This window comes from Protopterus annectens, chromosome 3.part0, assembly GCF_019279795.1.
Source record: "Protopterus annectens isolate FY-2018-M chromosome 3.part0, PAN1.0, whole genome shotgun sequence".
Taxonomy (NCBI): domain Eukaryota; kingdom Metazoa; phylum Chordata; order Ceratodontiformes; family Protopteridae; genus Protopterus; species Protopterus annectens.
In genome coordinates, this window is record NC_056731.1 from 1,958,200,691 (window position 1) to 1,958,213,070 (window position 12,380).

Sequence of the window (12,380 nt, forward strand, 5' to 3'; positions counted from 1 at the left end):
AGTTGCTGTATGCAGATAATGTGGCATTACAGGCAGACTTTGAGCAATAACTTCAGCAAAACATAGGGAAGTGAAATGCAAAACTAAAAGCACATGGTATGAAAATGAGTAGATAAGACAGTTGTGATGGCAGCAAATGGGGAAATCAGAAGAACTTGAGAAATGAGATGGATGGGGAAATAGTAGACCAGATTAACAGCTTTAAGTACCTGGGAGGGTTGGTTGAGGCGTAGGGAAGTCTGAATGAAGAGGTCAAAGCTAGAATCAAAGGGGCTGCAGCCATTTGGCACAGAATATCAGGGGTAGTGGGTGTCAGAAGAATGCCAAAGGAGCTGAAAAGTAAAGTGCACAAAACAGTGGTGCAGAAACCTGGGCAGTAAAGGCAGAGCAGTTAAGGACGCTAGAGGTCATGGAGATGAAGTGCCTGAGATGGGTGGTAGAATTCACACTGTGGGACAAATGAAGAAATGAGGACATCAAAGCAAAAGCCAAAGTAGCTGCAATTGCAGACAAGGTAAAGGATAACAGATTATGGTGGCTTGGGCACATGGACAGAAAAGCAGAAGATAATCTGGTGAAGAAGATTTTTGGAGAGACAGAAAGAAGGCAAGAGGAAACAAAGGTATGTGGAGAAAGGATAGATTGAGAGAAGAGGCACTGTTGAAGAAGGTAGAAGGTTATCATTGAATCAAGAGATAAATGGCAAGAGTTGACGAGATGGGAAGTCTGAATGGGGAAGTCAAAGCTAGAGTCAGAGGGGCTGCATTCATCTAGCACAGAGTGCCAGGAGTAGTGTATGCCAGAAGAATGCCAAAGAAGCTGAAAAGTAAGGTGTACAAAACAGTGCTGTGACCACTACTTCTTTATGACACATAAACCTGGTTAGTGAAGGCAGAGCAGCTGAGATAGCTTGTGGTGACAGAGATGAAATGTCTGAGACAGTCGGTAGGATGCATACTGTGGGACAGGTGAAGAAATGAAAACATCACCACAGAAGTCAATGTAGCCCTAATTGAAGAAAAGGCCAACAACAGATTACAGTGGTTCAGACGTGTGCATAAATGCAGAAGATTATTTGGTAAGGAAAATTTGGGAGAGACAGGAAGAAGGCAAGTGGAGACAAGGATGCCCAGCCAGGAGATAGTTGGATTGTGTGAGGACTTGTGACAGTCAAGCATGTCTACTAAAAAAGGTAGGAGAGTGGCACTGAATCAAGAGAGTGACTATACCTGACACAAAACCCCGGCCCCATGTAGAGATGGGGAAAAAGGAAGTCGCCACTGCTGCTGATAATAATGATGATGCATGGTGTGTGCTGCTGATAATAATGATGATGCGTGTTGTTGCTGCTGATAATAATGATGATGCGTGGTGTGTGCTGCTGATAATAATGATGATGCGTGGTGTGTGTTGCTGATAATAATGATGATGTGTGGTGTGTGCTGCTGCTGATAATGATGATGCATGGTGTGTGCTGCTGATAATATTGATGATGTGTGGTGTGTGCTGCTGATAATAATGATAATGTCTGGTATGTACTGCTTCTGATAATGATGATGCATGGTGTGTGCTGCTGATAATGATAATGTATGGTGTGTGCTGCTGATAATAATGATGATGCGTGGTGTGTGCTGCTGATGATAATGATGATGCATGGTGTGTGCTGCTGATAATGATGATGCGTGGTGTGTGGTGCTAATAATAAAGATGATGCATGCTGTGTGCTGCTGCTGATAATAATGATGATGCATGGTGTGTGCTGCTGATAGTAATGATGATGATGTGTGCTGTGTGCTGCTGATAATAATAATGATGTGTGGTGTGTGCTGCTGATGATAATAATGATGATGCATGGTGTGTGCTGCTGCTGATAATAATGATGCGTGGTGTGTGCTGCTGATAATGATGATGCATGCTGTGTGCTGCTGATAATGATGATGCATGGTGTGTGCTGCTGATGATAATAATGATAATGTGTGGTGTGTGCTGCTGCTGATAATAATGATGTGTGGTGTGTGCTGCTGATAATAATGATGATGCGTGGTGTGTGCTGCTGCTGATAATGATGATGCATGGTGTGTGCTGCTGATAATAATGATGATGCGTGGTGTGTGCTGCTGCTGATAATAATGATGCGTGGTGTGTGCTGCTGCTAATAATGATGATGTGTGGTATGTACTGCTTCTGATAATGATGCATGGTGTGTGCTGCTGCTGATAATGATGATGTGTGGTTTGTGCTGCTGATAATGATGATGTGTGGTGTGTGCTGCTGATGATAATAATGATGATGCGTGGTGTGTGCTGCTGATAATAATGATGATGCATGGTGTGTGGTGCTGCTAATAAAGATGCGTGCTGTGTGCTGCTGCTGATACTAATTATGATGCATGGTATGTGCTGCTGATAATAATGATGATGAGTGCTGTGTGCTGCTGATAATGATGATGCATGGTTTGTGCTGCTGATGATAATAACAATGATGCATGGTGTGTGCTGCTGATAATGATGCGTGGTGTGTGCTGCTGAAAATAATGATGATGCATGGTGTGTGCTGCTAGTAATAATGGTGATGCGTGGTGTGTGCTGCTGATAATAATGATGATGCGTAGTGTGTGCTGCTGCTGATAATAATGATGATGCGTGGTATGTGCTGCTGCTGATGATGATGCATGGTTTGTGCTGCTGATAATAATGCTGATGTATGGTGTGTGCTGCTGGTAATAATGGTGATGCGTGGTGTGTGCTGCTGATAATAATGATGATGCATGGTGTGTGCTGCTGCTGGTAATGATGATGCGTGGTTTGTGCTGCTGATGATAATAATGATGACAGTGCATGGTGTGTGCTGCTGATAATAATGATGATGCATGGTGTGTGCTGCTGCTGATAATAATGATGATGCGTGGTTTGTGCTGCTGATGATAATAATGATGATGATGCATGGTGTGTGCTACTGCTGATAATAATGATGCATGATGTGTGCTGCTGCTGGTAGTGATGATGTGTGGTGTGGGGTGTGTCTGATTTTTAAACTCATCTCACTGCTGCCATTGTCTAATCTGCACCAAGGCTAAATGGTTTTGGGCACATAGGTGGCAACATTGTAGCAGGTGTCATCTTCAGAATGTTATTGATGCTTTTCGTACATTGTTTCATGACACTGCAAATGGCAATACAGATAATGCCTTGATGGTGCCCAGTTGTATGTTTTGTGCAAATAGGTTTATCTTTGTAGGATTTTGTTTAATTGGCTGTGTTTTCTGTAGTAACACCAAAATTAATAAAGTACAGTTAGGGCAGAATTACTGTTAACCAAAATGAAGATACTACATTATATTTTTATTCAATGTATTAGGGTTTGTAATATGTCCCATCTTAAAACAGCTGAGCATCTGTATACCATGTTGTAAACTGTATATGGACTGAGGGGAACATGAGCTGTCTGTATTATTACCTGCATGCAGAACTGGTATTATCACAGTATATACTCATGAGAAGTGGAAAAAGCCACGGTGGTGCAGCGGTAGCATTGTCACCTCACAGCAAGAGGTTCTCCCGTTCGATTCTCGGCTGGAGTGCCTTCTGTGTGGAGTCTGCATGTCCTCCCCGCAGTCAAGTAACATTCGAAAGACATGCGTGAATGGGCGTGTCTTTGTTGAAGGTTGGGTGTCGAGCTGGCACCTCGGCACCGTAAAAATCTACTGCCAATCATTAGTGGACCAGAGTTCCACTGTGGCGACCCCTAACCGGGAAAAGCCTAAAGAAAAGTAACATACTCATGAGAAGTGGATCCAGGCATGTTTCCAGACATACAAATGTACAAGCACATATATTTTCATAAACAAACACACACGCACACACGCACACACACACACACACACACACACACACACACACACACACACACACACACACACACACACACACACACACACAGTCTGTATATAGTGTACATGTCAGTAGCTTTTTTTTTCTGAAATGCCTCAAGAAATGTATGTAGTCTGTATCTATTTGTTCTAGCCTGTATTTGTTTAGGGCTTGCGAGATATTCATGTTTCTCAAGGCATAGATGATTTTGATGTTTTTAATTGTTTATAACACTATATTCTTGTGTACCTGAGTAAATAATCCTTATGATTTTTGTGAACAGCCAAAATGTCATCAGGTGACTTCCCAGAGGACAGCCAGTCAGCAAAATTAGTAAGAAAAGCAAAGGAGTCCCCATTTGTGCCTATAGGTAAGCCTGTTTTTACTACATAGTAGTCATGAAAAAAAGAACTGATGGAAGAGGCCTCTGATGGCATGCACCACTACATTCCATATAATTCTCTTGTATTATAACTCTAAAGGTTGATTTCATTGGCTTATGTTACAGTAGTAGTGATTTAATGTTAAGTATGGACAGCAGTCTTTAGAACCTTGAGGCTCTGGCCACCCCCACCCCTTTTTCCATTGCATTTTTTCATTAATTTAAAATGATTACAGCCATGCAGATGCACTGTGGGAAACAGGAAGGCCAGTAAATCTATCCAGGATATTGTAGTGTGCTCTTCTTTATAAATTCTGACCCTAAGCCCCCAGAACTGCTCACTACTGGGGGGGGGGGTAAGGAGATATGTATGCTGTACAGTTCAAAAACAAATGTGTGCTAAAAATGGCTATTAATAATTTAATAACAAGACTGACTGAGCTGTAAAGAAACTTGCAGGAAAAGATAGATAACACATAGTAGGGTATAATTTCAAAGTTTTACAACTAGAATGGAAGCCTTCATTTGACCATCTGAACACTAAATTGTATCCTAAAAGCTGAACTTTTTTATTGATGTGGATTTTTTAATACTTTTTTAATACTTGATATTGAACGTTATAAACAAGGTAGTAAATATGATCACTTTTAGTATGTATGTGCAGACATACTGCTTTGCTAAAAGAGATATCATGATATCATTGTAAAGTAAGATACCTCAAAGTATTTTTTGATCATTAGATTAACAGTGATAAGCATAAATGTTTTGTTTTTAACCAAAGCACACAGCCCGTTTCTGCTGACTGTAAGGGCAAATGATCCTATGGCATACCCCAGACGTTCATGTTTTATAAGTTCATAGGTGTATACTAGGCTAACGACCACTAGGGCCCTTAAAACCTTAGCTGTGCAACCTAAATGTGACCTTAGAATTTGATTATTTGATTTATATTTAATTTATAAGGGGTGATTTATTGACTGCCTCTTTCCATCAGAGACATAGGAGCCAGACCAGGGATGAATTTCTGATCACCCATCCATTGGTCCAAGTTGTACTTAAATAGGGATAAGGAGAAAGTCTGCTTCACATGGATGGGGAGCCTTTTCCAGAAAATGGGAATTCTCTGAGAAATATATTTATCTCTCCATCACATCCTATTTGTATTGCAAATGAAATGTACATATTTTAGTCTAGTAGTTATGATGTTGTTTGTTTTATAGATGTGCCAAAGATTAATCAAAACAGGTTCAAAGTATACCTTGTATGCCACACAAAAATCACCTCTCAGAAGTCTGTATGATACAAAGTAAAGAGGTTGCTGCATGTGTCTGGTCAGGTACATACTGAAGGGGCATTATACTCTATTATGGGCCTGATGAGGGCCAAGTACAGTGAGGACCTCTTTGGGCCTAGATGATATGCCTGTGCTGATAAGTTGAGCAACACAGAAGGATTTTCTTACTACCTTGGACAAAATTGCTGGAATGCTAGGCTACCATCTACATGTGTTCCCAGATCCCCGACTAGTGAAGTGACTTTTAATGGTGTTTTATTGATAACATAGTTACCCTGGAGTGGCAGACTTCCCAAAAAGTACTGTAATGCATTTCTTGCTATTGAGTATTAAGCCATGGCTTTGGCACCAAGCATTGTCTATATCTGGACTTCCTGAAGGGTGCTCTCATTTATTTATTTTTTTACATTTGTTTATCGGGAAAGTCCGAATGGACACAGGTCCATTTTCAGTGGAGGCCCGGGGAGAAAAGCTCCACAGTACAATAGAATGCAGTACATGAGAGAACAAAATACAGAACATACAATTGATTTTAATGCATAATAGGTTAGAAGTTAACAGTTTTAGTTCGACAGTACAGTAGACAGTCATTGAGGTACATAGTAAAAGCATTGAGTTACATAGTCAAAAACTTAAAAAAATAAAGTTTTTTTTTTCACCGACTGTTTCGTTTGCAATCATTTGTAAACTTGGTTAGCCAGAGGCCTTTGACATTGACTTTGGCATCTAAGAAGTAGATGCCAAAGAGGAGTGGACTTAGAACAGAGCCTGAGGGTACTCCACCGGTGACTGGCCTATTTTTGGAAGTAGCCTCACTGATTCTAACCTCCTGGGTTCTGTCAGTGAGCCAGCTAGCTGTCCAGCATGTTATAAAGCGGTTTATACCTAGTTCTAAGTTTGACAATGCCCACATTGTATCAAATGCTTTAGCAAGATCTAGGTAGGCAGTATGCACAGTTTTTCCCTCATCCATAGCCTTAGTGACCTTTTCAAAGAAGTCCACCAAAATCAGTAAGCATGACCTTCCTTTGACAAAGCCAAACTGGGATGGATCCAGTGTCTGGAGGTCTTGTATGTCCTTGCTTATAATTTCTACAATTGTTTCTATGGCTTTGCAAATAAGACTAGTCAGACTAATGGTCTTTTACTTCTAGAATCTGTTGAAGGGCTTCCCTTATGAAAGGGGGTGGCCATCACAGTCCTCCATTCACATGATACAAAAAGCTTGTTTTAAGACTATAGTTGAATAATGACTCCAGGCGTCCTGTTAAGTCGTATTTCAAACTATACTGGAGGTATCCTGGGATGATATCAGGGCCCACTGAGGCCAAGTTCTTGGCTTTAATGACTACAGCCAGTACATGTTCCCTAGTTATAGCTGGAGGAGTTATACTGGAGGGTATTATTGGGGGAGTGGTTGGGGTGAGGGGGGGTAAAGTTGAAACTGAATTTGTCAGCTAACAGGTTTGCTGTATTGCCAGGCTCAGTAAATGTGGCACCATTAATCACCAATTAAGCATAATGCTGTGTGCTGCCCTTGAAATTTCTGACATAGCTGTAGAAGGTCTTATGGTTATCTTTAATCTGACAGGATATCCTACCCTCAAGTTGGCTTTGCTTGATTTAATTATCCCCTCTTAGTTGCATACTTACTTTGGTGAGAGATTTTTTATCTTTATGGGAATTACTCTTCTTGAGTTTTGCCATACTTTTTTCATTTTGATGTATATCTTGTTTAATTTGGGATGCCACCAGGGCATATTATTTCTGGGGCTAGTTCTGGGCTTATTTCTGGTAGGTACAGCAGCCTCTATGCAGCCATTGACATGGTTTAACAGAGTTTCTGGGAGCAATGCAGCATAGGTTAATGTTTTCTTGGGGTTTGAAGGAGCATTGAATTTTGACAAACCATCATAGGTTCAAAGGTTCATAGGTTCATAGGTAGGTACTAGGCTATCAGCCCAAGGGCATAAGTAAGGCTAGCGAACAAGGTTCCCTGGCTTATGCCACCCAGGAAAGTTCATTTCCTGGGCAACTGTCGAACAGAGCCACAGAAGTGATCCCCGGGGTGTATTTCCTATTTCACATCCACTCATCAAGATTTTTCTTGAAGAGTGCAAATGAGGAACTTTGCTTGACATAGATGGGTAGCTTGTTCCAAAGTATAGGAAGTCTCTGGGACAGAAATCTATCCCTCCAGCATGTCCTGTTTATTGTGGTGACAAGGTTTAGGTCCCTAGAGCATGTAGCTTGGAGGGATTGGGATTTCTTTAGGTGTAACATGTCCAACAGCTCTGGGTTTAACATAGCTTTATATGTTAGCAGAGGTCTCCTCGGAGTAGGCAATATGCTACAGAGTAAAGCTAGAGTTTTTTGAGATGGTCAGTGTAGGGAATCTGTTTGAGGCCACTAATCCTCTTTGTGAGGTACTTCTATGGTCTTTCCAGCTGCTGCAGATGTCTTGTGAGGTAAATTCCAAAAGGGGTGTTGTACTCTATAATGAGAACCCTTTTGTGATGAGGTGTGCCACATAGAAGGATTTCCAGACTACTGTGGCGATGTGATTGTAAAAGGAGAGACTATTGTCCACCTGGGTCCCAAGGTCTCTTATCACACATTCAGCATTAAGTAGACTGCCGTTTATGTGGTAGTTCATGGGTACAGAGTTCACTTAGTATCAGGTAAATTGCCTTGGAATAGTTCATAACTGTTACTGGTTTTAATTGGATTATGGAGTTGATTTTGATTTCAAAGCAGACAGCTTTATGGTCGGACCTTACCAGGAAGGATGAGGCATGTGGGGATGCAGTGTTCTCTCATATTTGTGAGCAGTAGATCCAGTATGTTGGAGCATGTAGTGAGTATATTCACTATGTGGTCAAGGGTGTTTGTATTTATGAATTCCAGGAATTTCTTTGCCTGGAGATTTGAGGCCAGGTAGGATTCTCAATCTATAGAGGGTAATTAAAGTCCCCCATGAGTAGGGTGTTCGGTTGGATGGTTAAGTGTCTCCAGTAGGTCCAAGTATGCATTGTGAGCTTCTTGGGACATGGAGGGTCACCTATAGCTGGCTAGTATATGGTGCAAACTTTTGTCTGTGGTGATCTGCACATGGGGGAACTCCAGCAGATTCCTCCTATTTGACCACCCTAGACATATGTTTGTTATTGATGTATATTGGAACACCTTCACCTTTAGCCCTTGTCTGTGCAGCTACTGGTCTAAAAGTGTTTTTTAATGGTTCCCAAAGCTTCTTTATGAAGACATAATATGTTTTTGTAGTGATATCTTTATAGCACAGGATAACTTTCAGTGGTGAGTGGGTGTTTGATGGTGTAAAACCATTTTCTTTTCTCTGTCGTGCTAAAAAAAAAGTCCCAGTATAGGTAATATCCCTGTCTGAATACAACATAATACTTTTCAGAATACTGTTGCATACATGTTTATGTGATAGATGAGCATTCAGTATGAGATACACAATCTGTCCATCTCTTTAGCCACCATATTCTGTTCTCTTTGACCTTTTTTGCAATTGGAACTATTTTGTCTGTTATTCTTGTGTCCTCTCATTTCATCTGTCCCACGGTGTGCATCCTACCACCCTTCTCAGGCACTTCATCTCCATCACCTCTAGCTTCTTCAACTGCTCCGCCTTTACTGCCCAGGTTTCTGTACCATACAGTAGTACTTGTCACATCACAGTTTTGTACACTTATTTATCAGCTTCTTTGGTATTCTTCTGTCATACACTATCCCTAACACTTTGTTTCAGTTTTCTGCAGACCCTGTGATTGTAGTTTTGACCTCTTCTTTAAGACTTCCCTCTTCTTCAACCACCCCTCCAAGATACTTGAAACTGTTAATCTGCACCACTATTCTCCCTTCTGTCTCAATTCACAGCTTCTTCTGATTTCCCCATTTGGTACCATTACAACAGACTCAGCTGTATTCAGTTTCCTCCCATGTGCATTTAGTTTTGTATTCCATTCCCCTATACTTTGCTGAAATTCTTATTCAGAGACTGCCTATGATGCTACATTGTCTGCATACAGCAATTTTGTTGATCTGTCTGCTCTGACCTATTTGCTAATGTAGTCCATCACCAGTATGAACAGCAGTGGGCTCAGAACTGAACCCTGATGCACACCCACTCCCACTGGCAACTCTTCTGTGAGACCAAACATTGTTCGTACTTGAGTCACTGGGTCCTTTCAGATAGCCTGCACTAATTCTGCCATTGTTTCTGGTACTTCAAACCACCCCATGACTGCCCAAATTGGCTTACTTGGGTCCCTATCATATGCTTTCTCCAGGTCTAGGAATGTCCAGTTCAACCCTATTCTCATTTTAGCTTCTTCATATGTGTCTGTCTCACCGCAGATGTCAAGTCAGTTGTGCTGTATCCTGATCTGAATCCAAACTGATGATCTCCCATCTTAGTTTCTACTAACCTGCATATTCATTTGTCAGTCACCCTCTCCAGAACGTTCATACACTGTGATAGAAGTTTGATGCCTCTGTACTGCCCACAGTCATGAGTGCCCCCTTTGTTCTTGAGCACTGGCACTATTATGCTTGTTCTCTAGTCATCTGGGATACGCCTTTCTCTCCATACTGCTGTGACTACTCCCAGGAACTGTTTCTCCTCTGTCTGACCCAACATCTTTATCTTATCCATTGCACTAGTGTAGTCTTTTAATCAGGGACACCTGCTGTCCATGTAAAGGATCAGTAACAAACTGTTAGAGCATACTCACCTGCATACTATGATGATTAGGTTTTGCATAATGCACCACTTTTATATAGGGTGTATTTAAATAATGCAAATTGACAGTACTGCCACAGTGGTCACTGACATTGAAATTGCAGTTAAGTATGATGCAAAAGCTGAAGGCATGAATATGTAGCACATGAGCCCATCAACCTAATGTCTTTTTGAGTATATCAGAGTACAATGGTCAACAATGCAAAACAATTTTGAGTCTCTTAATCTAATAGATTACTTCCATGCATCAAATCCATGTTAGCAGTCAGAAGTGACTACTAATAAGATGGTCTATTCCTGAATAGACCAGTCCCCCTTTAGTACAGCTCAGAAGGTTCAGTCCCTAGTATAGCAAAGATGAATTAGAAAGGGTACAGAGAAGGGATCCCTTATAATTCATCATGATCTTTAGCAAGAAAATGGTAGTTTAAATATTTTACTCACTAGAATCTGAACAAAGAGAGAACTGGGTAAGACAGAAACATTTTGGATGTCTCAGACATAAATATAAGATTCAAAGTGGTTCCCCTTCACTTGAAGGGATGTAAAATACTTGGGGGCACTATGAAAACACTTTTTTATATAAAAGGGTTGATGGAGAAGTCTTGATTAGTGAAATCACCAGAGGCTTCTCTCTTAAACTCCCCATTATTTTTAATATAGTTTACTGGACTGCAAATGGGGCAAGTCGTTTGACATATTACACCAAAATGAACACAGGCAAATAAATATATGGGCCTCAGGAGTGTTTGGGTTATATATCTGAGGGATTGCAGCTGCAAATAAGGAAATAATATTGCAAAGTTCTGAATTTCATGGTTTGGCCATCTTCCTTAAAACATCAGTCACTTTGCTCTAGTTTTCAGTAACTGTACCCATCATTCCTGTCACTGAAGATACGATTGTTTTTCCCTCTGCTGTCCTAATTCTTCTCCTTCTTCTTACACTTTAGCCCCCTTAATAATGCTACTAGATCCTGTATTACACTTTAGCCCCCTTAATAATGCTACTAGATTAGATCCTGTATTGTTTCTGTGTCTTTGCATTTATTTGCTACATTCTCTTAAACAGAATATACCTTTCCCCAAAATAAAGCTTGCCCCCTGCCATGGTGCCTTACCACATCTTATTAAACATACAAGTGAGGAGACCATTGAGAAGCTGAACCATTTCACCCACCAGTATTGGTGGTAGAGTAACAGAGTAATAGTATACTCCTTTAAGAATATTAACCCTCACCAGACACCTGCAGCAACTGGAGAGACCAGAGAGGTTTCTAACCATGTGAATCCAGGGCCGTCAAAATGTGACTTACATGAAAAGACTAAAAGCCCTGTCACTGTACTCTGTCATACGGACTGCTGACAGGCGACCTGTGCCTGGTCTTCAGAGCAGTCTCTGACTCTGCCCTAATAGAAATGCTGCAAATCTGCAAATCAAATGGGACAAGAGTAAGTCACTCCAAGGATCATAACCTAGCCTGTGACATTAACAGAACATGCTGGAGAGACAGATATATCTCCCAGAGACTGCCACTCCTCTGGAATAAGCTCCCACTTTACCTCAATGACCCTATTAAAGCGCAACCTTTACAATTGGATTGGTGACTGTAAATTCACCCCTGGGGTGGCACCCATGTCCCTCATGGATAGGGGTAGTTGATGCTGATCAAAGAATCGCTCTGCTCAAAATGACCATCTAACCATGATCAATTAGGGTACACAGGTTTTTTACATGGCTAAGCTTGTAAATGCCCTAGGGCTATTAGCCTAGTAACCTCCTATGAACCTATGAACCCCAGATATACTAGGTAGAAATTGTGATTACCCATCAAATCACCCAGACAGGTTTTAAAGTTTGCTGGGAAGTTCTGTGCCTGAAATGTAAGGGGGACCTATTCCAGAAAAGGATGATACATAGTTTTAGGTACTCATGCCAGCAGGTATTGCTAATGTGGTGGCATAGATTTTGGTCTGTAGAGTGGGTGTTTGTTTTACACTGATTGTATTTAGATGAAGGAGCTCAAACAGTGCAGGATAATTCATACTATGGAAGGCTAGGCAATAATGG

At 41.1% G+C, this 12,380-nt stretch overlaps 1 protein-coding gene across 1 annotated transcript in view; it reads left to right on the forward strand.

The window, feature by feature from the left end:
- The window catches only part of LOC122797209 (HIG1 domain family member 1A, mitochondrial-like), a 234,273-nt gene that overhangs the window by 75,530 nt on the left and 146,363 nt on the right, over positions 1 to 12,380 (forward strand). Inside the window, exon 2 of the mRNA XM_044066039.1 lies at positions 4,153 to 4,239. Within this exon, the coding sequence (XP_043921974.1) occupies positions 4,158 to 4,239 (82 nt within the window). The 5' untranslated portion in view covers positions 4,153 to 4,157. The remainder of the gene's footprint in view (positions 1 to 4,152; positions 4,240 to 12,380) is intronic.